This window comes from Heterocephalus glaber, unplaced genomic scaffold (assembly GCF_053883595.1).
Source record: "Heterocephalus glaber isolate CG9 unplaced genomic scaffold, H.glaber_assembly_v1.0 deba00001444, whole genome shotgun sequence".
Classification (NCBI taxonomy): domain Eukaryota; kingdom Metazoa; phylum Chordata; class Mammalia; order Rodentia; family Bathyergidae; genus Heterocephalus; species Heterocephalus glaber.
Genome location: NW_028258297.1, coordinates 9,128,257 through 9,147,502, shown reverse-complemented (window position 1 = coordinate 9,147,502; position 19,246 = coordinate 9,128,257). Strand labels below are relative to the sequence as shown.

Below are 19,246 nucleotides of genomic sequence, written 5' to 3'. Positions count from 1 at the left end.
CCACTTCCTCTCCTTCAGTCCCCTTCCTGATGAGGTTCCATGTCCACCCTCTGCCCAGCTGGAAACCCAGCTGTGATCCTGGCCCCTTCCCAACACTGACACCCAATCAGCCATGTGTGGAGATGACTCTTCCATCTCACTTGTCTCCTGTGTATGGTCTGGCCACCCCTACCCCTCCTGGACAGCTGTGGCAGCCCCCTGCCTGCACCTGTCCACCAGAGGTGTCTGCAGGAACTCTCTTGGCACTCTGTGCTCTGACCACCTGCCTCAGACTTCGAACCAGTGTGCTGAGCTGGGGTGAACAAGCACAAGTTAGCCCCATGGTGGTCCTGGGTTCGACTGGCCTAGGTTCAACACAATACTCTGGAGGAAGCAGAAAAAAAGTGGGTATTGGTCTGAAACATCTCCGGGCCTCTAGCAACATATTGCTTGGCCCAAGGTTGTGGGCACCTCCCAGGTAACTCGCCACAGAGCCCAGTTCCTGCCCCCTCAGTGAATCTTCAGTGCATCCCTAGAGGGCTCAGGAAACTGACAGGAACTGACAGACCTGGGGCCTGATCTCTTTTCTGGGTACAGAACTAACACCAGAAGCAATGATCAAATGCCGAGGAATCTTTTTAAAATCATTTTTAATATTTTTTGCCTCATTTACCAGATAAATCATCTAAATAAATAGATGCTATAGTCTCTTACCAATATCAGTACAAAAATAAAACCGCGCTCTGCACCCACGGAATCCCCGCACACACTCGCCCGGGAAGGCGTGCGCTCGCCCCCCCCACCCCCCAGTACATTCATGTAGTCTGAACAAAGCTCGGAGCTCATTCTGTGCAAAGGAAGCGTTCTTGTGCTGAGACCTGGCGGCCACTTATAAAGCAAAAGCTACGCCATCTTATAGATGCTGGCGCCTGCCCCTGGAGCAGGAGGTGGGAAGAAATTGGCAAAGGGATCACTATCCCAAGAACAACCTCACAGCCCAGAGGAGCTTGTCCCCGAACTGCAAGCGGCCATGCCGGGGCAAGGCATTCTCACCCATGGCAAAGGAAAAGTACCGGCTGGCCTCTACATTCAGAACAGGTGGGACAGGGGGAGGGGAGGCAGGTGGCTTTCAGAGCCCTCTCCCACCCGAGTACTGGCCTTCTGGGGGGCAATGGGGTGGGAGATCACTGCCCACCTGGGATACTCCAGACTGGGAAGTCACCTGTCCTGGGCCAGAAAAGACCCTGCAGCCTATAGCTGTCCTCCCCAGAGAGTCAGTGCCACATGGCTGCCTGAGCAGGGGATCTCAGGGCCACCCATCCCAGGCCACCCTCCTAGCCCTCAGCCCTCCCTGAGCTTCAGGCTCCTGGGGGCCACAAAGGGCTGAGGAAGACGAAGGTGTGTTCTGCTGCCTCACCCAAAAGAAAACCTGGTCCACAGACTCACAAGCTGCAGGCAGCTCTACGCGAGTGCCTGGGATGCAGGAAGTGGTTCTGTGTCCCCTGGGGTTGGGCAGCATGATTTCGAATGGAAGCTGCCACCAAGTTCCAAAGCTATGGATCAACTCCTTCAACGGGACCACCACCCTCTACTGCCGTCTCTACTGGGAAACCCTCCCCTCCCCAGGGACCCGCTGCTGACAAGTGGCAAGTCCTGCTGCCCCTTCCTCTCCCTGACCCCCACCTCCACATTCTTCTAGATGCAACCAGGGCTGGGGCTGAAGCAGGTCACCTGCAAGGGACCATCCCCTGTGGAAGCACTGAGTTGACCCTGTACAACTAGGAATTAAGGAGGATGGGGAGAGATGGGACTTGGGGATCTTGCTAACAGAGCATCCCAAACAGAAATGGGGTGCAGGCTGTCTTTGGTTTGGGAACTGGGGAGGGACAGCGAAAGAGTCGCCTACCCTTGCCCCTACAGAGATCTGCTGACCTCCCAAGGACACAGCAGAGTCAGGGGACACACACATTGGTTCTACATTCAAGTCAGGCTAACAGCAGCCGAGAGAGTAGGGGAGGAGACCTCTCCATGCTCCCCTGGGACCCATCCCACTTGGCCTTTCTCTCCCACGGGGCTGGGACGGGAGAAGTCAGCCCGTGGGACATCTCTGCAAACTAGAAAACAAGCCCCGTCCTGGTAGATGCAGCCCTTGCCAGAGCATGGGGTCCTTGCACACCCTGACCCCCATAGGAACAAGGTCAGCCCTGGCTGTGGCATTTAGGTTGACTGGGGAGAAGACATAGACTGGAAGGAAGCAGGGGTTCAGGAGACGAGGACTGCCCTGAGAAAGCGGGGGGATATTCTCTCCGCTGCCCACGCCATGGTTGGCTGAGCTAGAGGGGAGGGCAGAAAAAAGAGGAACTTGGAGGGCTGAAAAGTCACCTGAGTCAGAAAGGACAAGAACCCCTGCGGGAGGAAGGACAGGTCCCAAGTGTCTTAGAGCCTATGCAGATGTGTCAGCACAACTCAGCAGATGTTTGCCCAACTGTGACCTGGGCAGGTACAACTACAAGGCCACAATGGCATGGCTGGAGCGCCAGATGCCACCATGCTCATGGCCAGGCGCCTCTGCTGATGGCTGGGAGCAAATGGAGCTCAGACGAGTCCTGTCACACAGCACGCGTACAAGGTGCGTGCGGGGGCTGCCGTGGCAAGTTCTTTTGTGCTATGAATCGCCTCACGCTCATCTGGTCAGGGTTTCTCAGGGAGGTGTGCAGGGCCCACATGGACACATCTGCAGACACGAGAGGCAGGTCTGAGTGCACACGAGGGACAAGGCATGCACACCTGGGTGGCTAGTGTTTCCAGGTGAGGCGGCCAGAAGGGTGGCCACCTCTCTGGGGGGCCAGGGCATGGCCCCACCACCTCAAACCCCGCCTCCCTCCCCTTGCCGAAATCCCAGACCCTGGTGGTCAAAGCCAGCCTTCCAGTCCCTCAGTAAAGCTGGGGTGGAGAGTTCAAAATAAAGATCCAAGCCAAAAACAAAAAAGTAGGGGGGGAGCAACCTGGGTCACTGCTCGAGGCAGAGCTCTGGACCCCCCTTGACTCCTAGAATCAGCTGCTTAGAGACCGGTATCCCAGGCAGGCGGCCCTGCCCCATCCTTGAGATGACTCAGCCACCAGAGTTTCGCTGGCCTCTCAGCCCCACCCAGTGGGCCGGCTGTAAACATCCCTCGAAGATCAGAGAGCAAGGCAGGGTGACAGGAGGGTGGTGGGGTCTTCCCCCTTTCTGCTCCGGAGTTTTTTAAATAAAATAGGAACCCCACCCCAACCCATCCCCAATCTCTGGAGTTGCCCACCCCAAGCCCCAAAGAAAACAGTTTAAGGACAGCGGTCACGGAGGCTCAGAGCTTCCTGCTGCGATCTCGGAAGAAGCCCTCCGCTGCCTGGGCCTCACGGAAGGTGACGGTGATGGAGTTGGCGGTGATGTCAGTCACGGTCACCTCACTTGAGGGGAGCGTGGGTGTCCAGGGAGGGGGCCCATTGGCCAAGTCTGCATCTGCTGCGGCCACAGGACAAAGACAGGGACAGGGGACAGGTTGACAATGGGTAGACAGGTGGGAGGGGTGGCAGCACGCAGACTATCCCCCACCCCAACACTGAGTCCTTTGCTCAGCGTCCCCAGCCAGCTCAGGACCCAGCTCAAGGCGGACACCAGGAGGAGGGCACCACGTGAATCTTCCCTGGCTGGATGGAGCCCTTCTAGAGAGGGGGCACAGCGCCGGGCCAGGGCTCAGGCGGGGTTGGTCCTGACTGTTTCCTGGCTGTGTGGCCTTCTGGGCCCTTGGGATATGGGTCAGTGGGCCTGGTAACCCCAGGCCCTTCCTGTTTCTGAGGCCTTGGGGCTGGGCTGCCTTACCCTCCTCCTCCGGGGGCTGCTCCGTGGACTCCCACTCGCTGGCTGCCTGCAGGACCTCTGTGGCCGGTGGCTCCTGCAGGGAGAGCTCCCGTGGATGGCTGTGACTCTCCAGGTGGGTCCCGCAGGGCGGGAACTTCTTTCGTGAGAGCCGCAGGTACTTGTGGGCCTTGTGCGGCTTGCAGAGTGGGAAGGGCAGGGTGGGCACCAAGGGGCCCTTGTCCACCAGCTCAGGTGCCCCCGCCTTGACCACCCCCTCAGGGCTCCCGCTGCCAAGCGGGCACGTCAGGGAGAAGCAGAGCTTCTCCTTGCCCTTGGCCTTGTGGGAGCTGCGCAGGTCCATGCTGTACAGCCGCTGCGAGGGAAGCCAGGGCACGGCGGGTCAGCCTGCCCTCCCGCCTTTGCTCATGCTGTTCCTCCCACCAGAGCAGCAGCTCCCAAGCCTACCTAGGCCAGGCCAGGCCCTCCTTGGGGCCCATAGTCTCCTGGCCCCAGGGATGGAGGCCAGGGCTCCAGGCTCATTCCTTAGATACACACCAAGGAGCACACCAGTTTTCCAACTGGAAACTGACCAAGGGCTGGGGTGTGGCTCAGTGGGAGAGCACTTGCCTAGCATGAGTAAGCTCCTGGTTTCGATTCCCAGCTCCACAAAAAAAGAAAAAGGGGGCTGGGGATTTAGCTCAGTGGTGCTGCCACCACCTGCCTCGCAAGCACAAGGTCCCGAGTTCAATCCCTGGTACCCCCCCCAAAAAAAGATCTGGACTTATAGACAAATTAAGGAGTCACTCTTCATCCTACAGGAAAGCACTGCTTCCCAGGGAATTTCCAAAGCTGAAAAGGCACCTCCCTAGGCTGAGCAAAGCTGGCACTGAAGTTTCTTAGAGCAGCTGGCCCAGGGGAACCCAGCATTGGGCTGCATAGCACCCACTGCAGGAACAGGCCCGACCAGGCCCCTGTCAACCAACCTCACCCTGGGTGGGCACGCTCAGGTGCAGGGTGCTGCACATTTGTCCTACTGACTGTGCGGAGAACCAACATGACCCTGAGGAAGATCCTTGGTGCCAAGGCGCAGGGAGACCCAGATCACTCTGCAACAGTACTGCCACGCCACCTGTCCCCAGAGGCCAAGAGCTTTCAGGACAACAGGCTCTGAGACGGGCCCTGTGAGCCGCACACCTCTCAAGCTGAGGCAGTCCTACTCAGTCCTCCAACCGCCTGCAAGGTGTCCTTCTCAGTCCTTTGCCACCTGATCAGCGCAGGCGTGAGGCCCAGTCAAAGCTCGGCTCTAACCCAGAGGAAACTCCTGGCCTCCCGGGCCTGCAGCTACTTCATCAGCAGCATGGAGAAGAGCCTGCAGACAGCCATGTGCAGGCCCTTCCCACAGGAGACACTTGGGATATGGCTTTCGAGGCCAGCTGCTAAGGACACTGCCTTCTCCCACACTCTCAGATGACCCACGCAGGGAAGTAAGTGGCCACACCCTGAGGACATTCACACCACCCCATGGAGAGGTCCACATGGCAGGACCTGGCCTGTAACACCCAACACTGACTTGCTGGGCATGTGAGGGGCCACCTGGGCAGCCAACCCTCCAGGCCCAGGCTTCAGATGACCCCAGCCCCTCAACATCTTGACTACAACTGGAACTAGACCACCAAAGAATCAGAGAAAGCCTTTTGAAAGCCTTCTGACCCACTGAAACCAAGTTATACAATAAACGTTCACAGCTTTAGACTGCTGAGTTGGGGGCAACTTATTACACAGCAGTAGGTAACTAATACACCTACCCAGCAGGTTTGGTGTGTGCATGAAATGTGTCCAATATGCAGATGTCTGTCAAATGTTATGTCCCTTCCTAGGGCCCAGTTCACACCAAACCCCATGGATCACACCCAGCTGGAGGGAGGCCAAGAAAGCCTCTGGTGATCTAGGACTGGGAGTGGCCACACTACATCTAGACCGAGGATCCTCATGTTTGGCCCGATACCCAGTATGGCCTTATTAAATGAAGGCATCTCTTATAGGTGACAACACTCCAGACACAAGCTCATTAATCACCTAACTCACTCCACTGCTTCAAATTCTGAATGCTCTTCTTGCCCCCAAGACCTAAGATGCAGGTCCCCAGGATGTCACAGACTCCCACCTCTCCAAGGACTGGGAGAGGAGGCCCTGGGGTTTCTTTCCAAAAATGCTATGTTTCTAGGAGTCTGCTACCACAAGGCTGCTCCAGGAGGCTTAAGGGCCTCTGATCTTGGGCCCTAAAATTCCAGGTGCCCATGCTTCCTCAATTCTGAAATTTATGTTTCTAAAGTTCTCAACTATTATAATTTTCTGTTTGGGGATTCTGTGCATCAGAAAGGTTATTTACAAGATTCTAGGCTTTCAGAAATCCTAGGACTGTGCTGGCCATGTGCCCACCCTCCCTCCTGCCAGGGTACTCCCCACCCAGGTGTGCCCATCATTCCAGTCTTCTCAACCCCCTCCAAGGAGATGCACCCCTCGAGCACCCCCACAGCACCCTAGCAGTGCTAGAGGAGGGCAGGTGGAGGGGTCCAAGTACCCAAGGCAGAGGCACGAGGGCCGGGGCTGGGCAGGGAAAGGGTGGAGGCCCCAAGACAGCAGTTACCTGCAGCAGAAGCCGTTTGGGTTTCGGGCCTCTCTTCCTATACCCCGATGCTCGGTCTCTCTCCTCCCTGGGTGTAAAGCAGGTGGTAGAAGAAAAGGAAACACTGGTGACATCTAAGGGGGACCAAGGTGTCTGCTTCACCCCCTTCCGCTGTCTGTTGGGAGGGGACACCCCCACAAGCCACCCCTCATCTTCGCCTTTGGGCCAGAGCAGTGGGGTCAGTGTTCAACCTTCAGGACTTGGACCTCCCATCTGGCAAGTGGGACTCACGGACCCGGAAATGTGTGAGTCCTCACTAAGTTTTGGGGCCATGTAAGGGCTCTGCTCCACTTGCTACTGGGGACTCCCAAACTCGCAGCTCCACTTTGTAGTCACAGGAGAGCCTGTCAACCCAGCATGCCTTCAATGTCCCCAGGGAGCTAATGAAGATGGTGAGCCCCTCACCCAGCTCCCCCAACTGGGACCTGCAGGAACCTGGAGAGAGGAAGGAGAGCCCCGCCCGAGTGCCCAGCAGACACCCAATCTCTACTGGGTGCCTGTCACAGGAGCAAACACAAACTCACAAGGCACACCATGAGAATACTGACAGAGCCCACGACACACACAACACACCAAGACCACACAATGGAGCCATGTGGCATGGGAGTTCCGCTTCCTGCCTTACTTCTCATCTGCTGGCCCCACTGCAGAGGGCAGGTAAAGTATGCAGGGCCAGGAGGTCACCATGTCCCTTCCTGGTTGGGTGACCTTGGGCCAGCATAAAGCAGTGAATCCCACAGCATCTATTTATAATGTCTGACCTCCAGGCATAAGCTGCCACTCCCTGTGGGGCATCACCCCCTGGGTGGCAGGAAGGGCACCTTGTGGAGGATTCTAGCCCAGTCGTGACAGCTTCCCACTGCATTCCTTGCCACATGCCAACACAGTTCACAGAATTCTCCTGAGTGCCACAGTGCTTCTAAGGACCAAGGCCCCATCAACACCTGGGGAAGCAGGAAGAAGTTGTGGGGCAGGGACACCCTGATTCTTAACACATTCCCGCAGCTTCAACCACCGAGGGCACATGTGTGATTGTCCCATTGGGCAACTTGTACTACTGGTGGTATGAATGGATCTAATCACTTTTATCAGTCTTCTTACTAAAAAAAAATGCCACCCGATGGAACAGTCATGCATGTATCACTGGTGGTTCAAGCTGCTCAGCAACAAGACACAAATCATGGCCCATCATGAATGTGTTAAAGGAAAGAACAAAGAAAAGCTGTCCTTTTAGTCAGCGGGGGAACCCTCCAGGGGAGGAACAGTGAGGGCAGCAGGGGCAGCGTCTACCCCAAGCTGAGCTGGTTCCCACTGCTGGGAGCTTCAGTGTCCTCCTCCATCAAATGAGACCCTCAGGAAGGACCAGAGAGAAACGATTCTGTGACATGGCCCATACTACATGGGATGGTGGCCAGGCGGAGGTGGGACTTGGGCTGCTGGCCTGAGGCAGTGAGGACAGGCAGAAGGGGCAGCATGCTGGCAGGAGGGGACTGACTCTGCCCTGGGCCACGCGCTGGGAGTTGGCAAGGGGATAGCTCAGGGTTCAGAGTCTAGCCTGAAGCCACAGCCCCTCCAGCCCCTGGTGACTTCATCAGACTTTCCTCCTCTTGTTTGACAACCTCTGACCCACTGCCACTCGTACACAGGGCACTCTGGGAACCATCTTCACACCCCTCACCAGAACTGAACCTCTCCCTGGGGCCTGGGAGAACAATAGAGAGATGGGGCTGGGCAGGGAGAAGGGGCCAACAGGAAGCAGGAAAGGGACCTGGATCTTCAGTGTCCATCTTTGTCCCCCAAACCAGGTCTATCAGACATCCCTGTCGCCCCCACAGGCCCTGCCCAGGGCCAAGCCAGCAGCCAGCTTTCTTTGACACCTTGGAACTAAGACACCTTACTTTTCCTCGTAGGCCATGACAAGGCGGGGGTCCAGGATGTGCTCTTCCGGCTCCCATGTGCTGTACCTGGGGAGAGGAGTGACAGGTGAGTGCAACCCCCACCCCAGCCATGGAGCCCGAGCTGTTGTCTCAGGGCCCACTGTCACCCAACGCTTGTCCTGCCCAGTAAGGTGTGTCTTAACTACTCCAAGGGGCTGACCTGACCTGGGCCTCGCAGGGGCTGCAAGGTCACCAGGCCTCCCCTCATTCACACCACACTCCAATCTGACTGGGGCCTACACCCAGTTAGACCCCATATTCACCGGAGGCCCTCAGTGCCCGGAGGGAGCCAGTCTGTAAACAACACACTTTCTAGGGCAGAGCAGGGACTCTGGAGTCATGCTGCCTGGGTTCAAATCCCAGCTCTGACGAGGCAACCTTGAACCATTTACCCAATAGCTCCATGCCTCAGTGTCCCTCTCTGTAAAGGACACCGGTACTGAATAAATGTGTCATCTAAGTGGGTGCACTGCGTGATGGTGGAGGAGCACTCTGTGAGTATTCCTTGCTGTTTGCCAGTTAGGCAGCTCCTCCTCTACCCTTCACCTCCTATCCCAGCAAGGCCACCTCCCTTCAAAGCCAGCCCCTCCCACCTGGGAGCATCTGAGCCATGGGGCCTGGCACACAGTGGGTGTCTGGAAGATCTCTAGTGGTCCAATGGTGCAGTGCTCCCACAGCAAGCAACTCCTGGGATCACAGAGCACCCGAGGCAGGCTGGCCTGGCAGGCAGCACAGCAGGTGCAGAGCTGTACCACAGCCTCCTTTACCAGCATCTGCCTCCTTAAAGCAGCTTGATTTTTTTGTTTAAACGATTCCATTACACGAGCAAGCTTTACAACTTCCATAAATGGAAAACCCATATCATTCACCACAAACAGACGCAAGTGTTAAAAGTTTTTAAATTTATGCGGCCAGGGACTTAGCTCAGTGGCACCGCACCTGCCTTTGCAAGCGCAAGGTCCTGAGTTCGATCCCTGGTGCCGAAAAAAAAACCTTTTAAAATGTAAAAGTGTATGTATGTGACGGCCGGGGATTTAGCTCAGTGGTTTCGCCACCTGCTGCGCAAGCACAAGGATCCAAGTTCGATCCCGGGAACCAAAAAAAAAAAAAAGTGTATGTATGTGTATGTGAATGTATAAAGTACACATGTGACATACAAACAAACGTACAATACACATACAACACATCTGGATATAAACCAAAGCAAAACCATGTCCTACAATCCCAGCCCTAGGCCCTGCTGGGAAGAGGGCAGGTGACCGGTGTTAGAGAGATGTCAGGAGGCAGAAAGAGGCCAGTGCTGCCTTCTAGTCAGCTGAGCAAAGACCTCTACCTTAAGCCTCCTGGGACACCTCCATGACATTTAACACCAGAGCAGTGTGGAGCAGCAAGCTCCCTAAGCACAGAATGCTCCCCATCACCACCTTGCTTTGTGGTCTGGGGATTGAACCCAGCCCCTTCTGTCACACTTAGTTACATCCCAGCTCCTGTCCTTTGAGGCAGGGCCTCAATAAATCACTAAATTCCTTAGGCTGGGCTCTGGCTTGCAATCTTCCTGCCTCAGCCTCCCAGAGTGCTGGAATTACAGGCGAGTGCAACCACACCGGCGGGCTTTCCTCCTCTCTTGTGTTAACACTCAGCTCCCTACCTGATGTCAGACCTGTGCAGGCTCTGTGGACTCAGTAATGTGCACTGCCCCCCCAATCCCCGCACAGCCCGGCCCCCCTCCCATGGTGCATGCCAGTGGGGAATCCTGTCTTCTGCCTGCCCAGGGCTCTCCTGCTGGGTGCCCTCTCCTGGCAACAAGCTCCAGGCCATGCCTTAACAGTTAGGTCCTGGTAGCTCTACCTGACATCCTTCCAAGCTGCCACCTTCCCAGCAGGACCAATTCTATCTATAAATCCAGTTGGTGCCTGGCCCAGGGATCCCTCCCCAGAGCCAGTGCAGGGCCTGCCCAGGTGCTCAGGAAGGCAGGGGGCAGCCTTGCCTTCATTTGGGCTCACCGCTGCAAAAAGCGGAAAATGAAACAACTCAAGAAGCCCAACAATTCTATCCACGGGAGAGCGGAGACTTGGCTTTCCTCCCCCAGATAAGGCCCGGCTGTCCTCAACCGTCTCTCCAGGAGTCCCAGGTGCCTCTTGCTATCCTGATTTCTGTACTGTCTGCCCTACCCACCTTCCCCTGCACCCCATCACCAGCACCTTCCTTGCTGATGTAGCTGTTGTGCGTTTCCTGACAATTCCTTCCCCATCTCTGGACCCCAATTTCTTCATTTTAAGAATAACTACACAGGGCCGGGGATTCAGCTCAGTGGTTTCGCCGCCTGCTGCGCAAGTGCAAGGACCCGAGTTCGATCCCCGGTACCAAAAAAAAAAGAGTAACTACACACAAATAACTACCACCTCCACAGTAACAGATGCACTGCCTACCTTCAGTAACTTCTCCTCCTTTATAATACTCTGCTAAAGTAGGTTCTTAAACTATTACCCATTTTACAGATGAAAAACTGAGGCAGAGTGAAGTAGCTTGCCCAAGGTCATTGAGCCGGTTAAGTAGCCCATCTGTGTCGAATTCAGTTCTACTCTCAGCCACCCTCTACCTTCCAAGCCCTCACAAATCACTAGGACCAGCTCCCCACCGGTTGTGACATCCCTGGGACAGGGGCCCTGCCTGTCCGACACAGGGCCTGGCAAACAGTGGGCATACAGAAGGGGCGGCCAGATTACGAGGGGGATTGTTTCTGGCCTGACCCGGCCACGGCAGGCCCGCGAGGTCCTGCTTGGTGCTGGGCTGGGTGCGGCAGGCTTTGCACAAACTTCGGAGCCTCCCCAACCCCCCAGGCCCCAGGGTACAACAGAGGCCGCAGCGAGGGGATCAAACTTTCTTTGCCAAAGGGGGGCCGCAAGGACGCCCCGCGCGAGCCAGAGAGCCTAGGGTACATTGGGCCCAGCACAGTCCGCAGCAAGGTGAGAGCGAGGGCTGTGGGGGAACGAGCAACCCGCGATGGTGGAGGAGCTGAGGATCTCACTTGCTCCGCCCCACCCTCCTCGCCCAGACTACAGCCTGCCGGCCACTTGCGCGCGCACGTATGGGGGCGGAGCAGGCGCGCCAATGACACCCGCCCAACCAATGGGAGCGAGGCAGACGGCTAGCACTGGAGAGATAAACACAGCCACGTGACCGCTCGGCCCGCCCCCAGCACAATAAACAAGCTGTGGGCCGCCGCGCCCCAGCAAGCCTTAGGCGGCTGGGGCTGGGTACGGGATTTGGAGGGTCCGGCCAGCCTTTCCCAGGATGAAGGGGCGCGCTGCCTGCTGTGACGCAGGTGTCCCGGGGGCAGGTGGCACGACAGAGCGGAGCTAGGCATCCCCCCCAATGTAAACTGCCCCAAATGAGAAGCGCAGTGATGGGCTTGAACTCAAGACTACTGGGATCCAGGGTTGGGCAAGTGATGCCCTCCCTCTGTGGCCTCATACTAATGCTGGATTCCCAATAATCCCTTTGCTTGTGGTTGGCCTGAAAATTTAGATGTGTTAAGTCATCCAACGCACTCTGATGGATGTGATACCTGATGAAAGCAAATCAGCATTAAAATCAATTTCAGAAACCTGGAGTGGGCAAAAGCCTGTCAGGGCAGGACCAGGAGCTCTGTGGCTGCTGGCCAACCCCAGCCTTGGAGAAGGAAGACACTCCTACCCTGTCCGTGGCAGGGGTCAGTGACAGCCTTTCAGCAAAGCCCAGTGGGTCTCATTTCACAGAAGAGGAAACGGGCCACACAGAGGTTGAGGGTTTTGCTTTGGCTCACAGGGCTGATACATCTAACAAAGGCAAGGTTGTCCCCAAAGCCTGAGCTCCTCCTACTGACCTAGCCAAAAGGCCAATAGGTAAGAGACTCCTGGTCATCTTTGGTGGAGCTGGCTCAGCATTGCAGGGGACAGATCCACAAGCCCCAGGGTCAGGCAGCCTGCAAGTCAGCTCTTCCCTGCAAGTCAGCTCTTCCCTCTTGCCTTGACCCTGGGCAAAGACTCTTCTGTGCCTCAGGCTTCTTTCCATCTGTAAAATGGGTCACTGTGCAGCAATAGTGGACTGATGCCTGCCTCAAAATGGGGGCTTATTCACTGGCAGCTTAGTTACTGCTTTTTGCTTGTATATCCTTACTAAAGCTCCATGGAGCCAATACTTCCCCAGTGAGAAAAGAAGTCATCCCGGATGTAGGAGCAGCAGGGTCCTGGCCAGGTTGAAATGAGAGTTGGGGACCTGGGGTGCAGAGAGCACCTGTTACTGACAATTCACATCCTCTGCCCCACCTGCTGTGCCTTCCAGAAAGAACAAGTGAGTCCGTCAGCCACCCCTGCTGGGGAAGAGGACAGGCACTTGACTGTTGTTGAGGAGAGAAAACAGGCAAGGCACAGAAAGGCTCGGCAGGGTCCTGGCCCGGTGTGATGTGCATTTAAATCACTCACGATTAGTAACAGAAGCTTTCCTGCCCAGGGGTGAGGAAGGTGGCGTCTGAGCAGGAGAATCCCACCCCCAGGAGAGCCCCCAAGCCCAGCCAAGGCCCCTAGGCCTGCGGAAACAGCCTGCCCAACCCCCCACCTCTTTTCTCAGCCTCGCCTCCCCCCAGGGGGCAACTGCAGTTGGAGCTGGGGGCTCTGGCTCTCCTCCCTCACACAGAGATAGCAAGAAGTTACACAGGTTGGCAGATTTGTTTTTTGCACTGAGCTAAACCTCTAGCTCTTTTTTTAGTTTTTGTTTTGAGAAAGAGTCTCACAGGGCCGGGGACTTAGCTCAATGGTTTCACTGCCTGCTGCGCAAGCACAAGGACCCAAGTTCAATCCCCGGCACCACAAAAAAAAAAAAAAAGAGAAAGGGTCTCACTAAGTCGCTGAATTGCCCAGGTAAGCTCACACTTGCTGTCTTTCCAGACTGTTGTGATTACAGCCATGTGCCACACACCCAGCTGAGATTGTTTTTTCTTTTTTTTTTGGAGACAGGGTCTCCTATGTAGCCCTGGCTGGCCTGGAACTCATGGCTATTCTTCTGCCTCCTGCCTGCTGGAATGACAGGCTTGTGCCACCACGCCCAGCCTACAGTATATTCTTTTAATGACCTCCTGTCTCTGGGTGTCAGTTTCCCCATCTGAAAAGATAAACGTTTTAGTCTAAGGCTATTTTGAGCTCCAGTTTACAATGGAATCCCCTAGGTCCCTTTCTTGGGTGGAGCAAATGAAAACAATTTTTTTTTTTGGTACTAGGGATCGAACTCGGGACCTTGTGCCTGCAAGACAGGCGGCGGAACCACTGAACTAAATCCCCAGCCCGAAAACAACTTTTGAGGCCTACCTATCCAACTTTGTGTTCACTGTAAATGTTTATTACAGCACAGGGTCTGCAATGCATATCCATCATCTAATCCTGGGAACAACCCAGCCAAGAAGACTTTACAATTGCAATTAAAGGCCAGGAAGGAGAGACCAGCCCTGCTGGGGGCCTGTTCAAGGGCTGACAGCTGCTAATGGGCCGCCTGGCCTGGAATCCAGGACCAAAGGGATGGGGGGGGTGGGGGAAGGAATAGAAGGCAGGTAGAAGGTGTTCCCAGGTCATCTGGTTAAGCAGGGCTTCCAGGTTCCAGAAGTCCACTGGAGGTCACAAGAAGCAGTAATGAGCGTCGATGTGGTGGGCTCAGCGAGTTAAGAAACAAGCAGGGGATAGGGCGTAACTAGACAGTACTTGCCTAGTAGGCAGAAGGCCCTGGGTTCCATCCTCAGCACCCCACTCCACACCCCCCAAAAGAAACATGCAGGCTAGGACCAGAGCACTGGACAGAAGCAGCAAGAGCCCTTGCTCTGGGGTGGCCTCCCACTTTCTGATGTTCTACCTGGCAGAGGTGTTTGCCTTTTCAGAAAAGGTAAAAGCGGGAAAAGGAATTTTTTTTTGTACCGGGGATGGAACTCCAGGCTGCAGCACCACTGAGCTAAATCCCCAGCTCATGGGAAAAGGAAGTTTTTAATACTGGGGGCCTTTGTTTAGAGAAGGAACCCTTTCAAAAGATGTAGTGGGGCTGGAGATTTAGCTCAGTGGTTCCACCACCTGCCTTGAAAGCACAAAGTCCAAGTTTGATTCCCGGTACCAAAAAAAAAAAAAAAGATGGAGTCTACAGAGGAGGAAAAACAATAGGCAGAAGCTGGATGCCAACTGGCTGGTGACCAAGGCCACTGTGATGCCTGCCAGGCACAGGCCAGGCAGGGGTCAGGCTTCAGCTGTCACCTAGGCTCAGCTTGTCCCCCTTCACCAGGCCAGAAGTGCACCTAAAACCAGTGAGAGGTCCTCCTCAGCCCCAGGGGTGAAGGGAGGGATGAGCACTATCCGCCTGCTGCAGGGCCCTCTGAGCATGTGCTCAGGCGAGAAGCACAGGCCTGGACCGATAAACCCATTTAGCAGAAAGAGAAGCTGAGGTACCGTGGCCTGTCTTCTCCTGTTGTCACTCCATACCCTAAACCACCCAGGACCTAGGTCAGCCCCCATGGCACAGCAGAGCAGAAAGCAGATCACATCCCCTGGGGCAGAGGGGCTTGAGAACCAGTCTCCAGGAAAGCCTGGGCCAGGGCGCCTGCAGACCAGTGGAGAGGCCCCGACTAGGTCTTCCTGCCCCTAACAACTCCGTGCCGGGAGGTGATTGGCTGATAAGAGGCCTTCTGTTTGGCCCTCAGCAGGAGAGGCCAGGCAGCTGGGATAAGGTCTTAGAGGCCATCTTTGTGCCTCTAGTCCCCTTGATGGGAGGCTGGTGAAGCACTGGAGAGATTTGCAAACGGGAAGACCTAGTTCAAGTTTCAACTCTGCCTCTACATGCTGTGTGACCTAAGGCAAGGTACTCACCCCCTCTGAGCATGTTTCCTCATCTTGTGAGCTCAGGATCATCCCCTCCTCACAAGGCCTGGGAACTTGGCACTTTCCAAAGGTCTCTGGCTCTGCCCTTCCTGTGCTTTACCTGCTGAACCAGGGCCCCTGGGCCTGGCTAGCATCTCTGCAGCCAAGTGCTGAACCCTCCCTGCCAGCTTCCCAGGGAAGTTAGAGAGAAGGGAGAGGAGAGGGGGGCACAGAGCTCAACACTGGGGGCCAGGGAAAGCTGGACACCGGCCTTGACCCTCTTGGGTGCCAGCCCCTCTGATAGCAGAGAGGAAACTGAAGCCGAGGGAAGCTGATGACTTAAAGAGTTGGCTGTCCAGTTACAAAAGCAGATGGAGCTAAAAGCTAGGCAGGGCCAGGCAAAAAAACAGGTGGAGGGATGGACAGACAGACGGACAGACACAAAGGAGCTTACTTGGGGGGCCATCCTTTCCACTTTACCAGATACTCCACTTTGCCCTGGAAGAGAGAGAAATGGATGTGGTGAGACATGCACTTGCCCCTACACCACTCCCACTGAAGGTTGAAAGGACCTCAGCCCCAAATTCTCCTGCAAATGGGTGTCCCTGATGAACACACCCCAGGGACCCCTCATCACCAGATCCCTGACAACCCAGAGAGCCTGAACACTGGCTGCTACCTGACCACCCAGTTTCCCCTCTCCACTACAGCACAAGACTGCCTCAGACCCCCAAAATTCCTGGGGCCCCTGGGATCCAAACTCAAGAGCTCCCACCACACATGGGGAAACAGGCCACATGGGGCCATGTGTGCAAGATGAGACCCAGTGATGAGCATCTCGGTGCCAATACCATGCCTCTTTTCCTTTCGAGATTAGAAGATTCCAAGTGGTAGGCCATTCCTCCCTGGGGTGTTCCCCACAGCTCTACCCCTATCAGCCAGCTGCTGGGAGAGGCTGCCTCTGGCCTGGAGGCAACTGCAGTTAGGACTCTTGCTGCAAAAGACCCTGGCAGGATCCTAGAAAAGACAGACAGTCTCCACCTTCAAGAAGGGTGGTCTGCCCTCCAGCTGTTAAGAAACAGCTGTCATTCCCCCCTCTTCCCAAAGGATGGGGGTCTTTAAAGTGTGTCCCACCCCTTTTAGTGGGTGAAACTTCTCCATACCAGAACTTTAGGCCCAAGACACAGCACCTTCTCAAAGGTGCTGTGGTCCCTGGGCACCCTTTCCACGCTGCTCCTCCCTGGCACCTGACAGTTCTTTTTGCAAAGTGCAAAGCCCAGCCAAAGGCATCTGTATTTACTTCCTTATTCGTCCTGCACCTTCCCAGCCTGAATGCCAGCTCCAGGAGGGAAGGAAGGCAGCCCTGGGCTTACAATCGTGTCTGGACACAGCAGATCCGGAGTGACGTTTGGAGTGCCTGGCTGAAGGGTGAAAATCTCACGCTTTCCCACCACCCCTCCAGCCTGCTACAGAAGGGACCATCGCTGCACCTGTTTCAGGCTATACGTCACGGGAGACACCAGCCTGTACAGAATAAATTGATCCTCTTTTCAGCTGAGAAAACCTGGGGAGGGGTTAGGAGAGGTAGCCCCAACCAGAAGACAGAACGGAACCCCAAGTGGAGTCGGAGGAAGGTAAGAGGCTGACCGCTGGTCGGTCCAAGACGCCAGGGCTGGGTTTTCTCCATGGAAAGGTAGGCTCAAGATCGGCCAACCTGAGCACATGTTCTCTACCTCCAACTCTTAACTTGCCATGGACCCTTGGGCGGGTCATCTGCCTGGGCCTCAGTTTTTGCCTCTGACAAATGGGAGGAGCTGACCTCCAAGAGCCTCCCAACGGGCTGCTGGGAGGAGAGGCGGGAAGAGGACCGTGGAGGAACTTTTCCTGGAGGCCCCCAGCTCCCAAACCCCAGCCTGGGATGAGATCTCTGGGGAGACATGTACACGTGCAGACGACCAAGTCGGTACATCCACAGAGGTATGCGGCCCCGAGCCCAGCACAACACCCGCCTTTTAAATTGCAGGTGTACGTTTGGAAGGCGGAGGCAGAGGGGGAGGAGCTCCGAGGACGCCCCAACACGGCTTCAGAGCGGCAGGCGGGGCTGGGAGTTGGGGGCGGGGTGGGGTGAGGGGTGGAGAAGAGGGGTGTGCGTTGGGGGTTGGGATTAAAAAGGTCAAAGTCCAACATGAATATTTCAGTAACAGTGGAAGACTCTTCCAAAGCTCCTCCAACTTCAAATGACTTAGTACTAAGAGTCTGGACTTTCTCGAGTTCGAGACCCATCCCCGACACTACAGCACTAGGCAAGTTGTTTCCCCTCAACTCCGGCCTCTGTCTCCCCATATTCTGAATGAAAGGGGGATAAGACAGGATGGCACTCAGCATCGCCCCCCTCCCCGGGCTGATCTTTATCTTCGGCTCAGGAGGGCTCAGCTGCCCCCAGCATCTCGAGGCCATAACTTTGATTCTACTCGCCCTACACTGTAGCTGGGAAACTGAGGCACGGGCTGAGGAGACTGGCCAGCATCTCAGGACTGCCTGGGCCCCCGCGCCACTTTCCCCGCTCCCCACCCTGGAGGGGGTGGTGCTGGGGACCGGAGGCGACCCCTCCGAGGTCCCGGGAGCAGCCCCGGGCAGCCTCACCTTCCGCACGCGCTTCTTCCGGATGCTCTCCACCGCGAACACCTGCTCCCCAATGGCTGACAGCTCCATGCGGGGCGGCGGGCGAGCGGGCCCGGAGCGGGCCGGGCCGGGGGCGGAGCTGCGGGGCCGCGGCTGCTGCGCGCGATGCTCGGGCCGGCGGGGTCCCCGTCACCCTCGGCCGGGCGCGCACGCGCACGCGCACGCGCGCACACCCCCTCGCGCTCCCTCACGCTGTCGACGTTCCATTTTTGAACCTGCGCAACGTTTTCCTCCGCGCCAGCGAGGGAGCCAGCGGGCAGGCGGGCGCGCGCGGGCGGGCGCGCGGAGGGGGCGGGGAGGGGCGGGGCAGAGAGCGAGCCGGCCGGCCGCCAGGCTCTGCTTGAGCCCTCCGGGTCAGCCCTGCCCCTCTCCGTCGAGCCCCGCCCCCGCCGGCCACGCGCTGCTCAGCAGAGCCGCGCGGCGGCGGGACTTATTTGGTGCTGCGCGGTCTGTGAGCTGCGGTCGCGCTCGGTTCGTCTCGCTGCTGGGGGCCTGGCTGGACGCGATCTTTAACTTTGAGGCGCGAGTGCCCAAGTCCTTCCGATGACTCCGGGGACGTTGCCTCATGTCCTACAGCGCCAGAGGCCTGGCGGGGTCGTCGACCCTCGTCTGCTGGACAACGGGGACAGCGAGGTCCCTGGCGTCGCCGGATCCTGCTCGCCGGACCCTGCTCCGGAGTGGCACGTCCGACCGGCGGTGTGCAGAGCAGCCCGCAGGGTCCCCAGGTCCCCCAGGCCCGACAGCAGCTCGCCACGGCGGAGATGAGGTGTACGGGGGGGGGGGCGCTTTTTGCTGCCATGCTGTCTGTCTTGCTAATGAATGAATGGATCTTGAGATCCAAGACAACTGATTACCCCCAACCATCTCAGTCCCGTTTTACGACCGCACCTCCATTCTTCCCTGCCAAGAACCCGGAGTCAGCCTGGCGTGGTGGCGCACACCTGGAATCCCAGGACTTGGGAGGCTGAGGCAGGAGGATCGCCACGAGTTCCAGGCCAGCCAGGGCTACATAGTTCAAGGGCAGCCTGAACTACATAGCGAGACCCTGTCTCAAAACAAAAAAAGAACCCAAAGTCGTCCTGTCCGCCCCGTCTTAGTTTCTTGAGCTGATCCGGAGTCCGGCCCCGCGATGACCCCGGGGCTGCCCAGCCGACACCCCCACCCTGCGCCCTGGTTCACGGCCACATCCTCCTCCCGGAGTGCGGGTCCTCACCGGTCCTGGTCCACGCCTTGCCAGAGTGCTTTGTAAAATGAGCAT

At 56.8% G+C, this 19,246-nt stretch overlaps 1 protein-coding gene across 3 annotated transcripts; it reads right to left on the bottom strand.

Annotated features, from left to right (window-relative positions):
* Window positions 1-612: 612 nt before the first annotated feature.
* On the bottom strand, window positions 613-18,233 carry Cbx7 (chromobox 7). Of its 3 annotated transcripts, none has more exons than XM_004845586.3 (6): window positions 17,950-18,233; window positions 15,761-15,804; window positions 8,402-8,467; window positions 6,465-6,531; window positions 3,839-4,190; window positions 613-3,478 (listed from the first exon to the last, which is right to left on the bottom strand). In XM_004845586.3, exons 1-6 carry the CDS (start codon window positions 18,016-18,018, stop codon window positions 3,324-3,326), a joined length of 753 nt encoding a protein of 250 aa, XP_004845643.1. In that variant the 5' UTR covers window positions 18,019-18,233; the 3' UTR covers window positions 613-3,323. The 3 variants fall into 3 exon arrangements, with proteins under 3 accessions (XP_004845643.1, XP_004845642.1, XP_004845645.1); XM_004845585.3 differs by having other exon boundaries at window positions 613-3,481; window positions 17,950-18,229; XM_004845588.3 differs by having other exon boundaries at window positions 613-3,481; window positions 3,839-3,911; window positions 17,950-18,222.
* Between the last annotated feature and the right edge of the window lie 1,013 nt (window positions 18,234-19,246).